The 23,694-nt window shown below is 40.8% G+C and overlaps 1 protein-coding gene across 1 annotated transcript in view; it reads left to right on the top strand.

Moving 5' to 3' along the window:
- The window catches only part of LOC136857141 (serine/threonine-protein phosphatase 6 regulatory ankyrin repeat subunit B), a 140,122-nt gene that overhangs the window by 11,901 nt on the left and 104,527 nt on the right, over positions 1-23,694 (top strand). The window contains exons 2-3 of the mRNA XM_068224986.1: positions 7,163-7,352; positions 22,732-23,568. Of these exons, the coding sequence (XP_068081087.1) occupies positions 7,182-7,352; positions 22,732-23,568 (1,008 nt within the window). The 5' untranslated portion in view covers positions 7,163-7,181. The remainder of the gene's footprint in view (positions 1-7,162; positions 7,353-22,731; positions 23,569-23,694) is intronic.

Raw genomic sequence — 23,694 nt, 5'->3', positions numbered from 1 at the left:
TCCTTTCTGTCCCTTCCAATCTTCCCATCCCCCGCACAAGGCCCCTGTTCAGCATAGCAGGTGAGACTGCTGGACGAGATACTGGTCCTCCTCCCCAGTTGTATCCCTCGGATCCAAAGTCTCACGCTCCAGGACACTGCCCTTGAGATGGTAGAGGTGGGATCCCTTGCTGAGTCCGAGGGAAAAATCAACTCTGGGGAGAAAATGGATTAAGAAAGAAAGAAAGAAAGAAAGAAAGAAAGAAAGAAAGAAAGAAAGAAAGAAAGAAAGAAAGAAAGAATCTGCAAGTCGACTTCTGTACTGATTTTAATTACTTTCGTAGGGAGGGAAAAAAATGTATATGCTCCCTAACATTGAAATCATTTTCGGTCTAAATTGCCTTAAGTTAGGATAGTTTTCGCTGGATAGCAGTTTAGAAATATGTTATCCCTTTTCTTGACTGGTTCAGATCCAAAGATCTTCTTTGTGGAGAGAACATTCATTTTCAGATGCAAGAGCCTAAAATCGCAGCAGTGTACTTCTAAGAGTACTTCCCTGAAAATGTCTTCGAAAGTGCAGAACGACTCGTCAAAATTCGACCAAGAGAAGAGACAGAATGCTAGGACACATCTTAAGACATCCTGGACTTATTCAGTTAGTGTTTGAGGGACGTGTAAGTGGTAAGAACGTTAGAGGTGGACCAGGTATGAAGATGGCAAACAGATCAGAATAGATGTAGTATGTAGTAGTTACGTAGGAATGAACATTTTAGTACACGATTGCGTGGTATGGAGAGCTGCATCAAACCAGTCTATGGATTGATGACCTAAATAATAAATTTATTTTCTATTGTTGTCCTGTCAAATCCTTGTTTTGAGTGCTCATTGTCTCTGTGGCTGTCTGTCACTGTTGCTCCAAAATATTAAAGTGTACTTTCTACCTTCATAGACGTGCGAATTGTCGCGTTTTAATATCTTAGAAATGGTGAAATGAAATGGCGTACGATGGCTTTTAGTGCCGGGAGTGTCCGAGGACAAGTTCGCCTCGCCAGATGCAGGTCTTTGATTTGACTCCCGTAGGCGACCTGCGCGTCGTGATGAGGATGAAATGATGATGAAGACGACACATACACCCAGCCCCCGTGCCAGCGAAATTAACCAATTATGGCTAAAATTCCCGACCCTGCCGGGAATCGAAGCCGGGACCCCTGTGACCAAAAGCCAGCACGCTAACCATTTAGCCATGGAGCCGGACTCTTAAAAATGGTGATTCATGGCAACCTGCACAGGCAAAGTGGATGATTTTAAAATCACTCGGATGTTAGATAAAAGTAGTGAAAGTTTTAGTGTAACAAGTGTTGATGATAAAGAGAAGCATAGTGAAACATGAAGATCACAAAACGGATACAGAATTATATGTAAGAACAAGTCTGCAGATTTGCTTCTGGATACAACCACCTGCGAATTGAGAAAGCCACGAATTGTTGGGAGATCGAAGTAAAATCAATTCTGCCTTCTAATAACACATGCCAATGTTCTTCTAGGTACAGACATTCCATAATGCGTTCTCCTGTGAACGAAGGGAATACGAAATTGACCCTCGTAAATGAACAGAACTGCCCATCACAGGAAATGTTGGAAGCTGTTATATCGATGCATCAATCGGTTGCGGTCACATCTCCCACATAACCTGTCGCGAGTACGTCGCTGTGTCATTACGTGTGAGTGAGTGAGAGGAGTAGACATTTTTTGTGACCAGTTGAATTCATCACAAAATGGTGCTGACGATAAAACAGCGCGTGTTCATTGTCGAGTGTTATGCGAAGCACGATTCGTGGAAAACTGTGCGGAACTGTTTGCGCAAGATTTTAAGACTGGAAGTGTTTTGGCAAAGCCTCCAACAAAGTCTGCAAAGCAAACCTTAGTGGCAAAATGGCGTGAAAAGGGCTCAGTAGCGAATGAAAGCCGTAACCATCTGAAAAGAGTTCGAGCACCAGAAAACATTGCTTGAGTGAAGGAAAGCCTGGAACGAAGTCTGACGAAATCTCAACGCCGTTTATCTGTGCAAGTGAGAATTAAGCAATCGTCGTGTCGAAACATTATCATAAAGGACCTGCATCTGTATCCTTACAAATTTACTGTTGTATGCGCGTTGAAATGAAATGGCGTATGACTATTAGTGCCGGGAGATCCCAGGACGGGTTCGGCTCGCCAGGTGCAGGTCTTTTGATTTGACCCCCATAGGCGACCTGCGCGTCGTGATGAGGATGAAATGATGATGAAGACAACACATACACCCAGCACCCGTGCCAGGGAAATTAACCAATGATGGTTGAAATTCCCGACCCTGCCGGGAATCGAACCCTGTGACCAAAGGCCAGCACGCTAACCATTTAGTCATGGAGCCGAACTGTATATGCGTTAAAGCGTCCAGACGAACCTTCACGTGTTGAGTTCTGCCAGTGGTTTCTGAATGAAGCATAGTCAAGACTTTAGAATCCACCGTTTTTCACTTCGTCACAAGAGGCAATTTCCGGCGTCTTCTGTGATATTCATTAACAAGGGTCAATCCCACGTAAATATTTTACCGGCCAGTTTTATTTAGCCCATCCAGTTTTTCGGATTATATGGTAATGATCACGATATCAACAGTTATCGAACTTCAAGTTTAGATGTACTTGCTTTTCTTCCTGTGTGGACGAGGAAAAAATAGGCCTACAAGGAAGTCTGCAGGAGGGGTCTAAAGAAAAATCTGTACAGATCACTCTAAGGCTATTTTTACGGAATGTCTCAGCGGACGTGATGTGTGAATTCTGGCGGTACTGTGACGTTATTATGACGTGCACGGAAGATTAAGAGATATCGGAGACCAAATATATAACAGTTCACAACGAAGTCAAATAGAGCAGAGGCTAGATTTACGCTAGTGCCATGCAAAGTGATCTTCTACGTTACGAGTGAGATGTAACAGCAAGCGAGGACGGAATTTCGAAATGAGTGATTTAAACTTGCCACTATAGTTACTGTTGCGTACAATATTTTACTTCATACCATAGTGAATTTCTTCTTTCTTCCTTAATCCGGTTACTATCCAGGGTTGGTTTTCCCTCGAACTCAGCGAGGGAACCCACGTCTACCACCTCAAGGGCAGTATCCTGGAGCGTGAGACATTGGGTCGGGGGATACAACTGGGAAGGAGAACCAGAACATCGCCCAGGTAGCCTCACCTGCTATGCTGAACAGGAGTCTTGTGGGAGGATGGGAGGATTGGAAGGGATAGAAAAGGAAAAACACGGCCGTGGCCTTAAGTTAGGTACCATCCCGGCATTTGCCTGGGAAGAAATAGGGAAACCACGGAAACTCACTTTGAGGATAGCTGAGGAGGGATCGAACCCCCCTATACTCAGTTGACCTCACGAGGCTGAGTGGACCCCGTTCTAGCCCTCGTACCACTTTTCAAATTTCGTGGCAGAACCGGAAATCGAACCCGGGCCTCTGGGTGTGGCAGACAATCACACTAACCACTACACCACAGAGGCGGACATTTTAACCTCTGTGGTGTAGATTAGTGTGATTAGCTGCCAGCCCCGAAGGTCCGGACTCGATTCTCGGCTCTGCCACGAAATTTGAAAAGTGGTACGAGGACTGGAACGAGGTCCACTCAGCCTCGGGAGGTCAACTAATTACAGGGGAGTTCGATTCCCACCTCAGCCATTCCCGAAGGGGTTCTCCGTGGCTTCCCACTTCTTCTCCAGGCAAATGCCGGGATGGTATCCGACTTAAGGCTACGGCCGCATTCCTCCCTCTTCCTTGCCTAACCCTTCCAATTTTCCCATCCCCCACACGGCCCCTGTTAAGCGTAGCAGGTGAGACCGCCTGAGCGACGTACTGGTCCCCCTTCCCAGTTGTATCCCGACCAAATGTCTCACGCTCCAGGACACTGCCCTTGAGGCGGTAGAGGTGGGATCCCTCGCTGAGTCTGAGAGAAAAACAACCCTGGAGGGTAAACGGATTAAATAATAATAATAATAATAATAATAATAATAATAATAATAATAATAATAATAATAATAATAATAACATATGTTTACCATATTTATCTTTCGGAAATGGATTAACCTATACATTAGTCCACATGGTGATGGCTGCAAGTTACTTGAGATAGGAATGTATTGATGCCATTTGATGGGTACGATGCTGCAATCGGACGGAGAAACAATTCAGAAAGGCTACAGTAAGTTTGGTGTTCGATTATTCATAATCTCTCTGACTATTCGTGTTTCCATTACCGTGAAGCCGAGTTCTACCGATCGGAGACGATTTCTAATAAAACCATGCTGAAAGTACAATTCGCTAAAGGGTCATTTTTCCGACGGCAATTACGTCATAGTATAAATTAAAATAATGGACTTGCTTTAGATTGCTTGCTTAGATTTTCTAACAAAAAAATTATTGCAACAGTAATAGTGTAGTCTACATTTAAATATGTGTGAAAATATTTCTTTTTATTTTTCTTCGTTGAAAGAGTTCCTTAAAGCTTGCGATAAAACTTAATTTATTCATAGGTCATTTTTCTCCTTTCATCAAGAAGGGAAATGCGTTAAGACTTCAAAGTTGGCATTATAACTTCGTATAAACTCTATAAGAACCAATATCGTAATCTACCTCCGTAGAGTAACGGTTAGCGATATAAGCTGCCCTCCCCGGGGGTGCGGTTTCGATTCCTGGCACTGTCGGAAATTTACGAATCACAGAAGGGCTGGTATGTGGTTAGAATGGTACATGCAGTTCACCTCCATTGGGGCTTGTATCTGAAAAAATCTGCACCACCTCGCGGTGAGGACACGAATTTTCCTTTTATCCATATTATTAAAAGAAATTAGTGCTTGAGAGTCTTTCAAATCGAATTACCGTTTAGGCTATATCAGTAGTCCACGAGAGAAACGGTATAATTTTATCTAGTGCAAGTATCCAAGGGTTAAAAGAGGACAAGCAAAACACATTATTTCTCAAGATTTTGACATTTTCGTACTGACTCGTGGATTTTTCTGCTGATGATATCCATTAAGTCGTTCGGGGTCATTTTTTTCACTGAATCCTCTCGTGTGAATTTTCTTGCTAAGAGATGGAAATTTCACACAGGTAAAATATATTAATAGAGATTTTTTTTTTTTTTTTTTTTTTGCTAGTTGCTTTACGTCGCACCAACACACATAGGTCTTATGGCGACGATGGGACAGGGAGGGGCTAGGAGTGGGAAGGAATCGGCCGTGGCCTTAATTAAGGTACAGCCCCAGCATTTGCCTGGTGTGAAAATGGGAAACCACGGAAAATCTTCAGGGCTGCCGACAGTGGGGTTCGAACCCACTATCTCCCGAATACTGGATACTGGCCGCACTTAAGCGACTGCAGCTATCGAGCTCGGTAATAGAGTTTCATCTATATTTTGCTATTCTACATACTCTAGCAAACGCATTCCTGTATAAGCTTGTTTATCCAGACTGATTACGTAGATAATACTGTGTTCCTACATTAAATTCACTCCTACAAATAATCGTTTTAAATCTAGGATGTATGATCTTTGAAAGTTAAGAGTATTTCAGTGACAAAACAAAAATTAGTTAATTCTAAGACGATTACAATTCTCTGTGAAATATTTTACTGCTATTTGCTTTACGTCACACCGACACAGATATGTCTTATGGCGACGATGGGATGGGAAAGGCCTAGGAATGGGAAGGAAGCGCTCGTGGCCTTAATTAAGGTACAGCCCCAGCCGACAGTGGGGTTCGAACCCACTACCCCCCGATTACTGGATACTGGCCGCACTTAAGCGACTGCAGCTATCGAGCTCGGTGTGAAATATTTTAAAGTGATTTACAGTTATAATTGAAAATAATCATTTTAGAATTAAATCGTTTTTGTCGATGAAATCTCCTTTATATAAAAAAAGTCGTATTAAGAGTGCTTTTTTCTATACTCGCCTATGAAAAATAGGCCTGGATTCATGATCCCGAATTAAGGCTACTTCGAAAGAAAGAACCTTTTGTGTCAGTACGGATATTACATTGGTGAAGACAAGAGATCCCCTTCCTCTTTGCTTTATTAATTGAAGTAATGCACAGTAAACTAACTGACCTCGATTTTAAATTGTATATACTGTATTTGCATATATATTTTATTTAGATACGTTTTCTTGTTGTACTATCAATATTGTTGTAAAAGTGCCGGATCATCGAAAAAGAACAATCATAATTTAAGAAATGTCTGCATCAAGTAGGATAAACATGCTGGGGCTATGATGGTCTTAAACTGAAGAAGAAAGATGGAGGTTCTGTTTTTTACATACCTTAATATATTTCTATTTATGGGCCATTTGTGGCACAGCAGACATCGAATTGATGATCATTTTCTAGCCTCATACGCTGGAGCATATCTGGAGTGATGGTTGCGATGGCATTAGTGATCATTTGTCTAGGGTGAGGGAAAACAAAGCCGGCACTGAGTTTTGTGCAGGGAGATCCACATCGTACTGACCTGGATAAACAACACACGTGCAGATGCGCTATTCATATCGAGGGTTATATCACCCGGTTAAAGTCAGGCAACGTCTTAGTTTCAAAAAATCTTCCATCTTTCGTCTTCAGTTCGACGAGACCGCAATCGCTTCAACATGTTCATCCAACTTGAAGCAGAATATTTTTTAAATGACCCTATATACAAAACGTGCAGTAAAATGTATATGAATTGTGTTATTGTTCTTCTCCGTGGTGTAACGGCTAGCATAATCAGTTGCCATCACCGGAGGCCCGGTTTCGATTTTCGAAACTGCCAGAAATTTGCGATTAGCAGGGGGAGGCTGGTATCTGGTCAAAAGGGTACATGCAGCTTACATCGATTCGACGTGCACCTGAATAGGTCTGATTCACTTCAGAACGAGGACACGAAATTTTAACTCTGTTATTTATGTAACAAACGTATCTTCCGGATCCAACCTGGTCCCGAGGAGATGTTAATGAAATTCTAAGCACTTTCAAGCCACTGCCACTCAGAATTAATATTTCTGTAGCTATTACGCCCATGGAATATCAGTTCTCTCAATGTCAGTAAGCTAAAGAAGAATATATAAATATGTACATTCAACTTGCCGAAATCCCACATAATCAATGACTTTCACTCAGCAGGTCGCAGCTACCAAGCTCCATGCCCAAGGCGGACGCGACACGTATTCTCAACCGCTTTTTCTTGGCAGTAGTGAGGAGCGGTGACCCCTACCCGGCACTCAAGTTGCTATGGGATGGAGCGGATATCAACTCCAGGGACAGCAATGGAGAAACAGCATTGCATCTCGCTACGCAGAGAAACAATATCAAGGTAAGCTAATTTCATTATCCCAGTGCTCTCATTGTCCACTGGTATTCTCTCCAAGGTTGATGTAAGTTTGCGCTAAACCAAACCATAAAGCATTTACCAAGTAATTAATAATAGTTAATGCTATGTACCAGCAGCGGCGATTGGGAACTAGAAATGGGGGGCCCAAAAGTGCCCGGTTTGTGAGATATATCGGACGGGGTGTGGGGCGGGGTATCCTACACCAAAATTGAAATATATCAACAAAATTGTACATTTTTATGTTCTATGAGCGAATTTTGACAGAGAGGTACAGTCTGACAGTAAATGAAATGAAATGGCGTATAGCTTTTAGTGCCGGGAGTGCCCGAGGACAAGTTCGGCTCGCCAGATGCAGGTGTTTTGATTCGACTCCCGTAGGCGACCTGCGCGTCGTGATGAGGATGAAATGATGATGAAGACGACACATACACCCAGCCCCAGTGCCGACGGAATTAACCAATTATGGTTAAAATTTCCGACCCTGCCGGGAATCGAACCCGGGACTCCCGAATAACAGATTTTTTGGGATGTTGATCAATACTATTCAATAAACCTTCACCAAAGGCACAATATTACACATGTATTACAATTGAATAGAATACGGCGTAATTACACAATTAAAAATTATTTGGTACTTGACTACACACTAAGAAACTAACAAACACAAAAGACACTGTCACGCTGATGAATGCGCGCGGCAAGCTGTTGCTTATACCTCAGTGTCCATGATTTTGGCAAAAAAATATATACCCCTACTACCCTTCCTCACAGCACATGCAAAGTCTCCACTACTTGCTGTGGCGCTACACAAATGGGTTAGCCGTGACAAACGACATTTTGTGCGTATTTACGCTAAAAAATGTGTTACCAGTTAAAGAAAATAAAGGAAACAATTAGCTCATAACAGGACTTGTACACATCGCTTTTCTTAATAATTCTTATAATTCCTAGTTTCAGTCAGCTAAAAGGGAATAAAATGTAATGTTTTCTCCACAAAGTGGGAGGATGGGGGAGAGGGGACCACTACTGCGTATGTCCTCCTTGGCTGAATAGTAAGCGTATTCGCCTTCGGTTCAGAGAGCCCAAGTTCGATTGTCTATTTTCTAACTCACGGCCAAGAATACTTCAGACGTCCAGCAAATAATGGGAACTGAAATTTCTACAATCAATCGATCAATCAATCAATCAATCAATCAATCAATCAATCAATCAGTCAATCGTTGAGCTGCATTTAGGACTATCGCCCAGGTAGCAGATTCCCTAGCAATTGTCCACCTAGTCATTTCTTAAATGATTTCCAAAAACTTGGACATTTATGGAACGTTCCCCTTGATAAATTATTCTATTCCCTAATTCTTCTTCCTATAAGTGAATATTTGCCTCGTTTTGGCCTCTTGAATTGCAGTTTTTACCTTTGAAAGCTCCACTTCAACTTATTCGTCTACTAATGTCACTTCCACTCCAACTCTCCACTGACAGCTCGGAACATACCACTTAGTCGAGCAGCTCGTCTCCTTACTCCCAAGTTATCCCAGCCCAAGGTTTTCAACATTTTTGTAACACTACCCTTTTATCGGAAATCAAATCGTACTACTTTCCTATGTATCTGTTCCATTTCTCATATCAAGTAATCCTGGTGTGGAACCCATACACTAGAACCATACTCTACTGGAGTCTTACCAAAGACTTACACGCCCTCTCCTTTACATCCTTAGTACAACCCCTGAATACTTTCATAACCACATGAAGCTGTCTGTAACCCTCCCTAGTCAGAAATCGATCTTACTACAAAATTTGAAAGTTCCATTCTACAAAATAGAAAAAATACTAATACAGATTCTGAGGGACTCTCAGTAGCGTAGCCAAGATCGGCCGTTGGGGGGGGGGAGTGATAATAGAACACAATGAAGGTGCTTGTGCGTGTGCGGTACGCGTATGCAAGACCTTTCATTATAAGGACACTGATAAAAGTTAATTATGTTGATATTCAGATTGTAGTAAATTACAAAATCTTATATTTGAACTAGCTTATGTACCCGTGCTTCGCTACGGAATTCTACATTGTATACGGAATTCTAGTGTACACGTTGCGGGCAAGATTGTATTAAATTGCATACCTCTTAACGTTACCCTAGAAACGCGACGGGGAAATCAAACATCTTTTCTCATATGAAGACTGAGTTAGGGAATTTTCAATGTAATGGTAGACCCTCTTGCATACCATCAGTCACAATCAGGTTGGGGAGCGTTCAATATAATAGTAGACACTTACTTTCCACCTGCCTTTTTACATCCTCAGAAAGATTGTCTTAGTGGTTTCCCCAACTGAAATGAACGTACATTACAATGACGTCAGTAGGAATGGCGCGATTAAAAGCAATGCTTTCATATGAAATATTCGATCAATGAAACACCACACATTTTCTCATTTTTAACGAACAGGACTACACTGCCGATCTAACAGTCCAAAGTTCCAGAGCTGGAATGTATGAACCAGAGGCATGCTTAAGAAGAAAGTGTTCTAATTCCCCGGTTATTTCCCGCCAATATTCATTCAGACTGTTATACTCGGTACGCAGCAGTAATCCCATATCGGAGTTGAGAGGCAGCATAAGAGACAAATAACATCACAACAAACAATGGTCAATGGTCAATGTTGATCAATGTTATGCACTTTCGATATTGTAGTCCTTCACATTTCGTTTTTTCCGACTCTGAAATACCACTTATCATAGTCGGTACGGTAAAACATACTGCCTGCTCTATGCTATGCGGTTAACATGCTTCTCAGCGTGATCTCTTAGTGTCACGAACCTCCGCTAGGGGCGCCAGCTAACGCACCCAACTTATCTCCGTACCCACGTTGTTGTGTTCTAGTGCGTTTGCATCGAACATTTATGTGTGTGTCTGTGGTTGTAAAATGATTAATTGTTGTGTTCCTCTCTGTATATCAAAGCAGGAAATCTAAATTCTTAAGGTGTGAGGATTCCTGTTATCCCTCCAAGTAAAGAACTTTGGGAAAATTGGCTTAACGCTATATGAAGGCAAGGATCAACCAAGGGTAAGCAATGGATTCCATTCGATTATTCTCGTGTTTGTAGCCTAAATTTTAGAGATGGAGCTAAAAGATAAAACTAAAAGAAAAATATATTGAAGACAGAGAGCGTGCCTAGACGGTCTTCGAATTATCCCCATTACCGTCAAACCAGAAAAATAGCTCCACGAAAGCGAAGACAACGACAAGATATTTCTTCGGAAGAAGTCTGTAATAAAATAAGCTCTTCAACCGCAGGAAATACATTGGATGACGAGTACTAAATTCATTTGAAAACGATGTATCAATCCAACTCAATATTCCAACGAGTAAGAATGACAGCAGTGGTCAGAAAATTAGACATTAGAGGCTCCGATCAAGAATTCTGAGACTGCGGTAACAGCTGATGAGTAACCATAATGAAGTTAAAAGACTATAGAGACAATTCGAAGACAACCCAGAAATTGATCGTCTGAATAAAGCAAAGGAAGCAGCCATATATAAAGGAAAAACGACCGTTTTTTAAATTAAATTCATAATTTTCGCAAGACAAAACCCGGACAATCAGAACAAATCAGGCGGTACTATGTGGCGTGGGGAATAGTATCCAAAACGGTTACGAATATGGCAGGACTCCTGGCCTAGTGTCAGCTCCGTCACGAAGTACTCTGGACAGTTTGCCTAAATGGAAAATGTTGATAGTGTTTGTCAGGATTTCCCAGTTAGTGAAGGAAAGACTTAGGGCTGAATGTAAAACGTTCAGAGCAACAGAGAGGAGCGTAACAGTAATCGCCGATTAAATGGCTGATTAGGTACGGCTCCTCTACGACCGAACCAGTGACAAGTTCGTTTGCGTGGTCAATGTTGAAGGTGTATGCGGCACAAATATAGTAAAATCTCCTGCTCTCGCGAATAAACTGTTGTGTTTTCTTGTGTAATCCGACTTGTAATCCGAGTTCTTTAGTCCTGCTGTCTACTTCCTCGTTAAAGGTTTAGAAGTCTCCGATCTATCCCTTTTAGTTCAGAAATGATTACTGTAATGCTTTTCGGTAAAACAAGTCAGATTGTGTGCATTCTATTCACCAGCAGATAAAATACTTACAATGGTTGAATGATGATTTCATCGAGTACGTTAAAATAATTCGGTTGGAATCAAAACGTGAAAAACTGAAGTGCCTGACTAATGAGACGGCAGATGCTGTTTCGCTAACTGTGAAATCTATAGTGGAATGTGTGTCTTATCTGTTACAAAAACGGTTATTTTATGTTCTGACTAGATTATTTTCTGGAGACGCAATAGAAGCTCTATTTAGTTCAGTGAAATTGGGTGGTGGATTTAATGACATGACGAACGCACGCATTATGTGCCGTAAAACGCATCCTGAAATCTGGTTATGAACAAATGGTCAGCGAAATAGTGATAGAATTTTTTTTTGCGTCCACTGCTGGTAAATAACAGTAAGAAAAAGACTGAAAAGGTGCTCCGTTACTCGTGTCGAGAAAATTCTGAAATGTTTATGTACCATGCAGCGGTGGGCAGCAGTGGGATGATCCTAATATATTTACTGTAACTGGTAAGATTTTATGTATTTTACGTTTCTATATCTTAAGCCAAGCTCAAATGTGAAATGCAAGTTTCTGTATGTGCATTATCTTTTCAGTTAGTAACATGTTAAGGATTATTTTTCATTTTATATTGGCTTTACAGATGAAGTCTCATTTAACCAACATGTGCTCTGGGTGCGGTAAGTGCTGCCATCTGCAATGTCGCTGTTAACGCATTTCTCGCGGCACAGAGCAGGCAGTATATAGAGATTGAGACGGCGGTGGGTAAAACATAAATGATCGAAAATTGTATTCTCTGTAACTTTTGTTATGTAGTACTTTTCGATAGGACCAAAAATATAGGTATTTAAGAGTTGTATTTTAGGCGCCTTCCTCTAAACTACAATTTTATCCTGGGTGAATAGAATTGTTTATAGCTTAGACTGTAGTTTCTTATTCTCCGACTCGATATACCAATTTTCATTAAATTCTGTTAACCCATTTTCTCGTGGCTCGGCATCGATATGGACTTAGCAACAAAAATACAAATTCATGAATACCTGTGTTATCATAGCCGGTACGGTAAAAATGTGTAAGACATAAATGGTCGGAAATTTAATTCTATATAACTTTGGTTATGTAGTATTTATACGACCACTATAAATATTTGAGAATTAAATGTTAGGCCTTCCCCTAAACTACCATTTCATTCATCGTGAATACAATTATTTATAGCTTAGATTCTTGTGGTTCATTTTTCTACTTTGTATACCAGTTTTCAATGAGATAGGACCACTAATGACGTAAAAGCATTAAGTTTTAGACCTTCCCCTAAACTACCATTTCAATCAGCGTGAATAAAATTATTTACAGCCTTGATTGTAGCGACTTATTTCCCGACTTTGCATACCAATGTTTATTAAGATAGGACTACTAATAACATAAATATTTAAAAATTAAATTTTAGGCCTTCCCCTAAACTACCATTTCTATCAGCGTGAATAAAATTATTTGTGGCTTAGATTATAGCGACTTATTCCCTGACTCTGTATACCGATTTTCAATAAATTGCCTTAAGCCGTTTTCTAGAGATGTGTGTACATACAGACAGACAGAAATTATGGAAAAGTAAAAAGTGCATTTCCTTGTTACTGTGGACATGACCGGTACAGAAATACCATTCTTTCCAAATTCTGAGCAATGTAAAGACAAAACTCTTATTTATATATAGGCCTAGATACAGAATAAGGACAATGCGATCAAGGTCAACAAGTTTACAGCGAATGGTATGTTCAGATTACAATCTAAAATCCAACTTTTGAGGCTTCTTACAAAAGTCTCAACAGATCTGTTGGTTTTACAATTATGTCTCTGAATGTGTATTTAGTGTATTGTTTACCGTCAGTTTCTGTTTATTACCTTTTTGTAAAAAAATATGGGAGTTCTAAACCCCAGTAACCCCCTCGCTTCGGCTACGCCCCTGGACTCTCTACAAGTCATCCATTTCAATCTATACCTGAGAACGTGATTAACATTTCTCCCCCACCCCCACGCCCGGAGAAAAAAACACAATAGCAGCATTAACAATTATAAATGTTCACTTTTGATGTTTATAAATTTTACTGAAATTATAACCTAATCGTATTCCGGATCCGAACGGTCACCCTCATTGGAGAATGAGCGATTTATTATTTCTTTAATAAATCTCTCTCTCTCTCTTACAATCTCGTTAATGTGATTTCCCCAACGAAGGTCTTTTATTATAATAACACCTACGTATTTACAGTGAATCCCATGAGGTAATATAACCCCATCAACACAGTAATTAAAACTGAGAGGACTTCCAATCATTTCAATGAAATTTGTCTTCCTTCCTGTATCGCGGCTGCTCGGTAAAATCAAAGTTATCTCCGTACAGACAATGAAGGGCCTGGAAAGGGCTTCCACTATCCGTAACCTCGGCACTTGGTGGGGTAGACTGGTTAGCTCTACGCCCGGCCGCCTTTGATCCCTGGTATTTATTTTTGGGTTGCATGAACTTCAGGACCATGCGCATCTCTGGAAATGGAAATCTCGTTTCTTAAACTTCTTGATGGGTAATCGAACCCACGTTCTTCTAGGTGAACGGAGCACGCCTTTACAGCCTCGGCCAGGCAGCTCCTCGGCTGTTCGACATTACATTAATATCACTCTACGTGGTTCATTTGCAATACGAACTAGAGTCTAACAAAACAAACAACGTAAAGTTTTCATTCCCCACCCTGAAGAGGTAGAGGGGGCCATCTAGTGTGATGCACTCTCTTTGATCAGGAATTATTTCAATGCTGTTCTGTGCAAATACCGAAAAATCATCATACCAGTCATCATTCAATCACATACCGGTAGTATTTTTATGGAACCTCCGTGGCTCAGGCGGCAGCACGCCGACCTCTCGCCGCTGAGTTCCGTGGCTCAAATCCTGGTCACTCCATGTGAGATTTGTTCTGAAGAAAGCGGAGGTGGGACAGGATTTTCTCCGTGTACTCCGGTTTTCCCTGTCATCTTTCATTCCAGCAACACTCTCGTATATCATTTCATCTGTCAGCCATTAATCATTGCCCCGAGGAGTGCGACAGGCTTCGGCAGCCGGCACAATTCCTGCCCTCGCCGCTATATGGGGGCTTCATTCATTCCAGTCCTGACCCGGTTGAATGACTGGAAACAGGCTGAGGATTTTCCTTTTTTTCACTAAATTTGTGGTCTCTCCAAGATGTTGTCACATTAGCATCAGTAAATGGAACCTACTTGATAAAACTTCTGCCAAGGGATACTCTGTACCACAAACCGGTGCGCATGCAATCCTGGGAAGGACACTGTGTCAGTCGGCTCTGCACGACAAAGATTGCCGGGCTGAGTGGCTCAGGCGGTTGAGGCGCTGGCCTTCTGACCCCAACTTGGCAGATTCGATCCTGGCTCAGTTCGGTGGTATTTCAAGGTGCTGAAATACGTAACCCTCGTGTCCGTAGATTTACTGGCACAAAAGAACTCCTGCCTGACTAAATTCCGGCACTTCGGCGTCTCTGAAAACCGTAAAAGTAGTTAGTGGGACGTAAAGCTAATAACATTAGTATTTATGACAAGGATTGTGAGACGTTTTGTTCTTCGGTCGACGGTTGCAGATTAGGCTTCGGCCAACAAAGGCTATAGCTGGTCCATGGTCCGACAGCTCTGCACTCCGACCGACCAACCAACCGACCAAGCAGAGGACGGGTGGACACGGCTCTACCGTGGCTCTACGCTTCTGCATTCGGGAGACGGAGAGGTGCTGGTACCCACCATAGGCTGTCCTGAGAATGGCTTTCGTTGTTTTCCTTTCTCCTGCACTAAAGCGAATGCCGGGACAGTTCCTAGTATAGGCCACGGCCGCCAACCCTCTCTCCTTCACCGCCAATCTCCTTCTCCAATACGAATCTCCTGGTCTATGAGACGGAGTCGTCGTCTAAGAAGCCCGCCTCCCCCTTCAGGGAGGAGTGAAAACATTGAGTAGTAGTAGTAGTAGTAGTAGTAGTAGTAGTAGTAGCAGCAGCAGCATCAGCAGCAGTTGTTGTTGTTGTTCTCCGCCAGTATTTAAACTCTTTTCATCCCTTTTCACAACGGATACTTCTGCTAGTATTGAAAATGAACAATGGAAATAATTGGGTTTCAAGACGTTAAAAATAGCTATTTCAACGATAAAAAGACAGTTGTCAGAGATAAACTGTGCATTAACAAAACCAATCTGCCATCATAGCTTTGAGCTGAAATTAGTTTTAAAATGTTGTAATCAAATACGTACTAAATGATTCTTTAATCACACTCAAAAACTTAGAATATAACTATCCTTGTAATATTGAACTATTAAATGTACACATTCACGTATATTGCACAATAGAAAGATCGCCCTACATGTAACTTAGAATTTTTTACATTAAATTTTAATTGTTGCAAAATGCATTGTTACCTTATCTATTATACCATCTACAAATTTTACAGACAAATTTGTGAAGATAATTAATTCTCTACGATGTTTAAAGACATATAAATAAATTCCATCAAAGGGTTATGTACCGATACTCTATATGTTGAGCGACTGCACTGCTTGAAGTATAGGGTACACTGGAAGCATTTTTAAAAGCGGGGTAAATTAGACAACGGTAAGCATTTACGAGAAATTTATTAAAACTAGAAAAGCGCCATTATGTCAGTGTAAGTTTAACAGGAACGAGGATAGTATGCCTAGCATATCCATAGAGTTTCCAAAAATATCTGTGAATCTGTAAGTCTGTGGACGAATTTAGATTAGCCAAGGTAAGCAGCGAAAGCTTCTTGTTTCTGTAGTTCATAAGATTAAGTTCAAATCAAATCAAAATCATTTATTTGCAAATGAGGTGTCTACCTTGGAGGCAAATGGCACACAAAAATACATTTAATGAGCACTAAAATTTAAATTAACAAGAGAAGAAGACATTTACCTAAAATACAGTATTATACAATTTACACTAACATTTTCTTTCTATTAAACACACAGCTCATATATATATATATATATACATATAAAATAAGAGTTTTGTCTGTACATTGCTCAGAATTTGAAAATAATGGCATTTATGTAATCGGTCATGTCCACAGTAACCAGGAAATGCACTTTTTACTTTTCCGTAATGTCTGTCTGTCTGTCTGTCTGTCTGTCTGTCTGTCTGTCTGTCTGTCTGTCTGTCTGTCTGTCTGTCTGTCTGTCTGTCTGTCTGTCTGTCTGTCTGTCTGTCTGTCTGTCTGTCTGTCTGTCTGTCTGTCTGTCTGTCTGTCTGTCTGTCTGTCTGTCTGTCTGTCTGTCTGTCTGTCTGTCTGTCTGTAGCCTATGAATGTACACGCATCACTAGAAAACGGCTAAGAGAATGTAATGAAAATCGGTATGCAAAGTCGAAGAATAAGTCGCTACAATCTAAGCCATAAATAATTTTATTCACACTGATAGAAATGGTAGTTTAGGGAAATGCCTCAAATTTAATTTTCAAATATTTATGTTATTAGTGGTCCTATCTTAATAAAAATTGGTATGTAAAGTCGGAAGAATAAATCGCTACAATCTAGGATATAAATCATTTTCTTCTCGCTGTGTGAAATGGTAGTATAGGGGAAGGCCAAAAATTTTGTTCTTAAATATTTACGTCATTAGTGGTCCTATCTCACTGAAAACTGGCATGCGAAGTCGGAGAATGAGCCACTACAATCTAGGCCATAAATCATTTTATTCACGCTGAATAAAATGATAGTTTAGAGGAAGGCCTAAAATTTGATTCTCAAATACATTTATTATCAGTGGTCATATCGATAAATACTACATAACCGAAGTTATATAGAATTAAATTTCCGACCATTTATTTCTCATACATTTTACCGCAACGCTATGATAACGCAGATATTCATGGATTTGTATTATGTTGCTAAGTCCATATCGACGCCGAGCCACGAGAAAATGGGTTAAAAGAATTTAATGAAAATCGGTATATAGAGTCGGGGAATAAAAAACTACTGTTTAAGCTATAAACAATTTTATTCACCCGGGATGAAATTGTAGTTTAGGGGAAGGCGCCTAAAATTTAATATTTAACTACCTATGTTTTTGGTCCTGTCGAATGTACTACATAATAAAAGTTAACAGAGAATACAACTTCCGATCATTTATGTTTTATTCACTTTTACCGTACCGACAATGATAAGTGGTATTTCAGAGTCGGAACAAAACTTAACGTCAAGGCCTACAATGTCGAAAGCCCATAACATTGATGAACAATAACAATACATTGACCATTGTTTGTTGTGATGTTATTTGTCACTTATGCTGCCTCTCAGCTCCGATAGATGGGATTACTGCAGCGTACCAAGTATAACAGCATGACTAAATATTGGCGGGAAATAGCTGGGGAGTTAGAAAACTTTCTTCTTTAGTATGCCATTCCTCTGGTTCATGCATTTTCTGATAGAGCTGGTACGTAACACACATTGGTTCTTCATAGTATTCCAGTTATTCGATCCCTACTCTGACGCGCTGTTTTGAATGAGCAGTGTGCATATTTAAGGCAGAGGCTGAATTAAAAGTAGTAATAGTAGTAGTAGTAGTAGTATAGTAGTAGTAGTAGTAGCAGGGCCTGGTCTAGAATAACAATTTAGGCCTATTCCAAATTATAGCACCACAATTCACTATATAACTCAAAATTCAACCCTGAAAAGAGCCGGTTCTAAAGAAAAGCTTCTTCCTCTTCACATTTATTAAATTCTACATTAATTTTATTCCAAATTATCAGTGAAGAGGGGATTTCTCCTCTGGCTTGGAGGAAAAATTTGCCTCCAAGTCAGATAGATTTTTCCGCCGCCAGTGCAGTGAATTGATATTTTCCGACTCATCGGGTACTCGTAGGAAACAGATTAGTAAAAGAGCATAGATTTGCCCTCGGAGTCTCCACTATTCGACCCTCTCCCGGCCGAAAAAAGACCAAGAGTGTTCACGAATCACGGCTGTCTGCGGCTTGGTCATTCAGCTCTGGAACTTTGGGCTGTTAGATCGGTAGTGTAGTCCTGTTCGTTAAAAGTGAGAAAATGTGTGGCGTTTCATTTGATCGAATATTTCATATGAAAGCATTGCTTTTAATCGCGCCATTCCTACTGACGTCATTGTAATGTGTATTCATTTCAGTTGGGAAAACCACTAAGACAATCTTTCTGAGGATGTAAAAAGGCAGGTGGAGAGCGAGTGTCTATCCTTATAATGAAAACTCCCCAACCTGATTGTGACTGATCGTATGCAAGCGGGTCTACTATTACAATGAAAATTCCCTAACTCAGTCTTCATATGAGAAAAGATAATTGATGACTTCCCCGTCGCGTTTCTAGGGTAACGGTAAGAGCTCTGCAATTTAATACAATCTTCCTCACAACGTGTACACTAGAATTCCGTATACAATGTAGAATTCCGTAGCGAAGCACGGGTACATCAGCTAGTCCTTTATAAATTTATATTATTTACAAAATTCTACTCATAATATCTCCTATGCTTACAAACATAATCAACTCACGTACAGTATGTAGAATACATCTGCTATAAAATTAACATTTGCATTGTATTTACTTATTTGCTTATTAATTTTCCCATTTTGGAACCTAACAAGCCTGTGCCTTAAGTTCTTATGAAATCCGCATAAAAGCAATGAAGCTAACGAAACCTACCTATGATTCCCGCATGCATTACTTGTCGCCACGCCACTTAATCGTGCATTCTGTTGGATTGTTATTGTACTACGTTCCGACATTTTCATGTCGGCGCGCGCGGCAATTTGAATACGCTGTTATGGGGTAATTTCGATTATGAAATCAGGGACTAATACGTATTTGTATACCATTTTACCACACCTTTTAAGACACATTTCATTATCTCAGATGGTGAGATATTATAAGGGTAAGGCTTCAGGTTCGTACATTTCGAGACTAATACTGCCACCGAAGATATTCCTTCCTCTTCCCCGGGCCCTAGCTACCGACATGATGTTCCTCGACTTCCCTCAACAACTCGACATGATGTTTCTCGGCGTCCCTCAACAGCACAAGAACCTAACGTTGTTCAGCTTGCTGCAGCAGTCCAACAAATCCCCCTAAGTCCGAAAAAGGTTAACAAGAGAACAACTCCTACTCGATCCAAGTCCAAACTTTGTCATTCGACTTCACCTGCAAATATCGCCTCTGTTAGGGAGAAATATCACTGAGCACGAGCAAATATTTTCACAAATCGAATAATGGCAAGAAAACTCTAATATCAAAGAGTGATGAAGAGGAACTCATACAGAAAGTGTGAGTTATGAAACAGCAATCAATAGAACTGCCACTTCCAAATGGCCAAGGGCAACTTATGAACGAATGTGCAGAAAATAACAACATTTGCAATTTTTTTCAATCTGAGCTATTATTCTAAATTATCTGTAAAAAGTGGGAATGGATTCGTTGTCAGCGCTGCAAGTCATGGTATCACAAGCGATACGTTGGAGCTGATGGAAAACCCCAACTAGAGTATGGTTCCAGTGTATGGGACCCTCACCAGGATTACCTGATACAAGAACTGGAAAAAATTCAAAGAAAAGCAGCTCGATTTGTTCTGGGTGATTTCCGACGAAAGAGTAGCGTTACAAAAATGTTGCAAAGTTTGGGCTGGGAAGAATTGGGAGGACGAAGACGAGCTGCTCGACTAAGGAGTATGTCCCGAGCTGTCAGCGGAGAGATGGCGTGGAATGACATTAGTAGATGAATAAGTTTGAGTGGCGTCTTTAAAAGTAGGAAAGATCACAATATGAAGATAAAGTTGGAATTCAAGAGGACAAATTGGGGCAAATATTCATTCATAGGAAGGGGAGTTAGGAATTGGAATAACTTACCCAGGGAGATGTTCAATAAATTTCCAATTTCTTTGAAATCATTTAAGAAAAGGCTAGGAAAACAGCAGATACGGAATCTGCCACCTGGGTGACTGCCCTAAATGCAGATCAGTACTGATTGATTGAACAGTTCATTTGTGGTCGTTGTACTTATGGAACAATCATGTGTAAATTGAATCATCCTGATTTCTGTTCAACATGACCTCAAATATTTCTTTCTTTCTTTCTTTCTTTCTTTCTTTCTTTCTTTCTTTCTTTCTTTCTTTCTTTCTTCATCTTTTACCATCCAGGGTTTGTTTTTCCTTCGGATTCAGTGAGAGGTTCCACCTCTACCGCCTTAAGGGCAGTGTCCTGGAGCGTAAGACATTGGGTCGGGGATACAACTGGGAAAGAGGACCAATACTTCGCCCAGGCGACCTCACCTGCTAAACTGAACAGGGGCCTTATAGGGCGATGAGAAGATCGGAAGGGATAGACAAGGAAGAGGGAAGGAAGCGGCCGTGGCCTTAAGTCAGGTACCATCCCTGCATTTCCTTGGAGAAGAAGTGAGGAAACCACGAAAAACCACTTCGAGGATGGCTAAGGAGGAAATCGACCCCTTTCCCTTCTACGCAGTTGACCTACCGAGGCTGACTGGACTCCGTTCCAGTCCTGGTACCACTTATCAAATTTCGTAGCAGAGCCGGGAATCGAACCCGGCCTCCGGGGGTGGCAGCTAATCACGCTAACCACTACACCACAGAGGCGGACAAATACTTAATTTTGCATGTAAATTTGAACTGACTAATACAGAATTATATTCTTATTGTAATGAATGCCCATTTTCAGTGTTATTCAAATTACCCCATGATATATCGAAATTGCCCCATTAAAATTCCCTTATTAAAACTGGAGGGGAAAATAGGATAGTGGCATTACGTCTCTGTATTTATAAACTTTTGTTTCATAACTTTAGTAAATGTTGCTTAACATTCTAGTATCATGCAACATTTTCATCAGAAGGATTAACATATTACTTTTCAAAACAATGATCAAAAATGTTGAAACTATTCACATTATCCCACTTTAAACACAGTTGTATGACCATATCTCATACACATATTCCAAACTATCAAACTAGAGAAAATTCCGAAAAAGGTTTTTGCTGATACAGACATAGGCCTACTAATACGAAGTGCTCTTACGGAAATTCTTCAAATACCTGCAGACATCCCTAATGAAATGGTCTACTCTGAGAAAAAAATTATAAGGGGTTGGGACTCTTCTACGCCACTTGGGAGGTACATCTTCAGCTCATTAACATCTGTAAGGTACTATTAATCTCAGGTGACGAATACATCCATCCTACAAGAAATCTGAAAGAAGAAATAACTTTCACACTACAATCCCACAATGTCCCTCCATCTGACAATTTGCTATATCCTCAGTTAGAAATAACTGACGCCAGAAAGGTGAGAAGAGTACTAAGAGAAAGGGCATTCAATGAGTGGTGTAACTTGCACCAGAAAGGAAGAGGTGTATGTGTATAAAACGAATATTCTCCTGCTGACTCCTAGATTCGAGACCATCAAGGGTTGCCATGTAGTGAATGGCGTGAGGCAATTAAGATGAAGGCAAACATTTCAGCAGTTAGATCGGTGCCAGAAAGATCTCAAACCAAGTGCCTTTGAAGGCGCTGCCTCAAGGAGATTGAAACTCTTGCGCATGTTCTGGGATCTTGGCCTCATGGTGAACTTTTAAGGAACGGCATCGTAACATCCGCACGTTAATTGCGACAACGCTGAAAGACCGTGGTTTCCAGATATTTGAAGAGGTTCATGGCTAGGCGGACAACGGAAACCACAGAAGGATCGACATCATTGCCGTATAAAATAATAAAAGATGCTGCATCATTGACTGTCCGCTTTGAAAGCCATAAGTCGCAGCACTCAGATGTCAACCTTGAGAAAAGGAATATTTACTTACCAACAATTCCTTATTACAGAGATAAACGCGAGCTAGAGGAAATCGATATAGTGGGTCTGATGATCGGAGCGAGGGGAATAACTCCCATTTTTGCCACCAGTTTTTGGAAATAGATGTCACTGCCAGTTATAACGTTAAGGGAAATTATCATGATTGCATTAAGGAGTTAATTAATAATTCTATCATTTTCACAATTAAGTTACCATTTAACTTTCTCAAGTGTATCTATTTCTTTTCTAAAAATGAATGTTAAAGTATACTTTGTCGCAAGGCAGCCTCTGCATGAGAGGAAGTATTTCATAAAATTAAAATTATCTTAAAAATATATTCTGTAGACTCCCCAAGTTACATTTGGTGATGAATGTCTTTCATCTTTTAGATGCTGCAGTTGCTCATACGTCATTCTGGAGATGTAAACAGCAAGAACCTTCAGGGGCATACTCCTCTCCATGTAGCAGCTTCCTCGGGTTACCTGGGATGCCTGATCCTCCTGCTGAACAACGGAGCCAGAGTCGATCTAACAGACTGTCTAGGCTGGACCGCAGTTCATGCTGCCTCCATAAGAGGGCATCTGGATTGCCTCGAACATCTCCTGAAGTCTGGGGCTGATGTTAATGTATCTGCAGTATGGGGATACACAGCCTTGTACTTTGCAGTGTATAACCATCATGTTCAGTGTGTACGAACCTTAGTGAAAAGCGGTTCTGATGTGAACGTGCAGCAACAGCAAGGCTTTTCTCCTCTGCACGTTGCATGTGGTAAAGGCTTTTCAGAGTGCGTAGACTGTTTACTATCTGCTGGTGCTGATACAAACGTGCTGACATACAAGTATTCCACTCCCTTACACCTTGCAGTACATGGAGGTCACACGACATGCGTAAGACTTTTACTTAACAAAGGGTGTGATTTGGAGGTCAAAAACTATGAGGAGTGCACGGCATTGTACATGGCAGCTCAGAAATGGCTGGTGGAATGTGTTCAGATGCTGCTCGAGAGTGGCGCTGATGTGAAAGCTTTGAACGCAAACAATAACACCGCCTTGCACATCGCCGCTCAGGAAGGGAACTTCCAGAGTTGTAAGTTACTGGTAGGCCATGGTGCAGAGGTGAACAGCAGAAACGAAAGAGGCTTTACACCTCTGTACATAGCGGTTCAAAATGGAAGATATTTCTGTGCCGACATGTTGCTGAATAACGATGCCGATCCAGATCTCAAGGTAAGAAAATAATAGAGGTTTTGTTAACAAATCACGGATGACCAGTAACTAGGAATAGATTTTTGAGTCCATTTTGGCCTACTATAGACCAAGTAAATAATTCTTCATGATTTCAGTTTTCTTTGG

The sequence above is a fragment of the Anabrus simplex genome, chromosome 1, assembly GCF_040414725.1.
Source record: "Anabrus simplex isolate iqAnaSimp1 chromosome 1, ASM4041472v1, whole genome shotgun sequence".
Lineage (NCBI taxonomy): Eukaryota > Metazoa > Arthropoda > Insecta > Orthoptera > Tettigoniidae > Anabrus > Anabrus simplex.
This window is presented reverse-complemented; position numbering and strand designations above follow the sequence as displayed.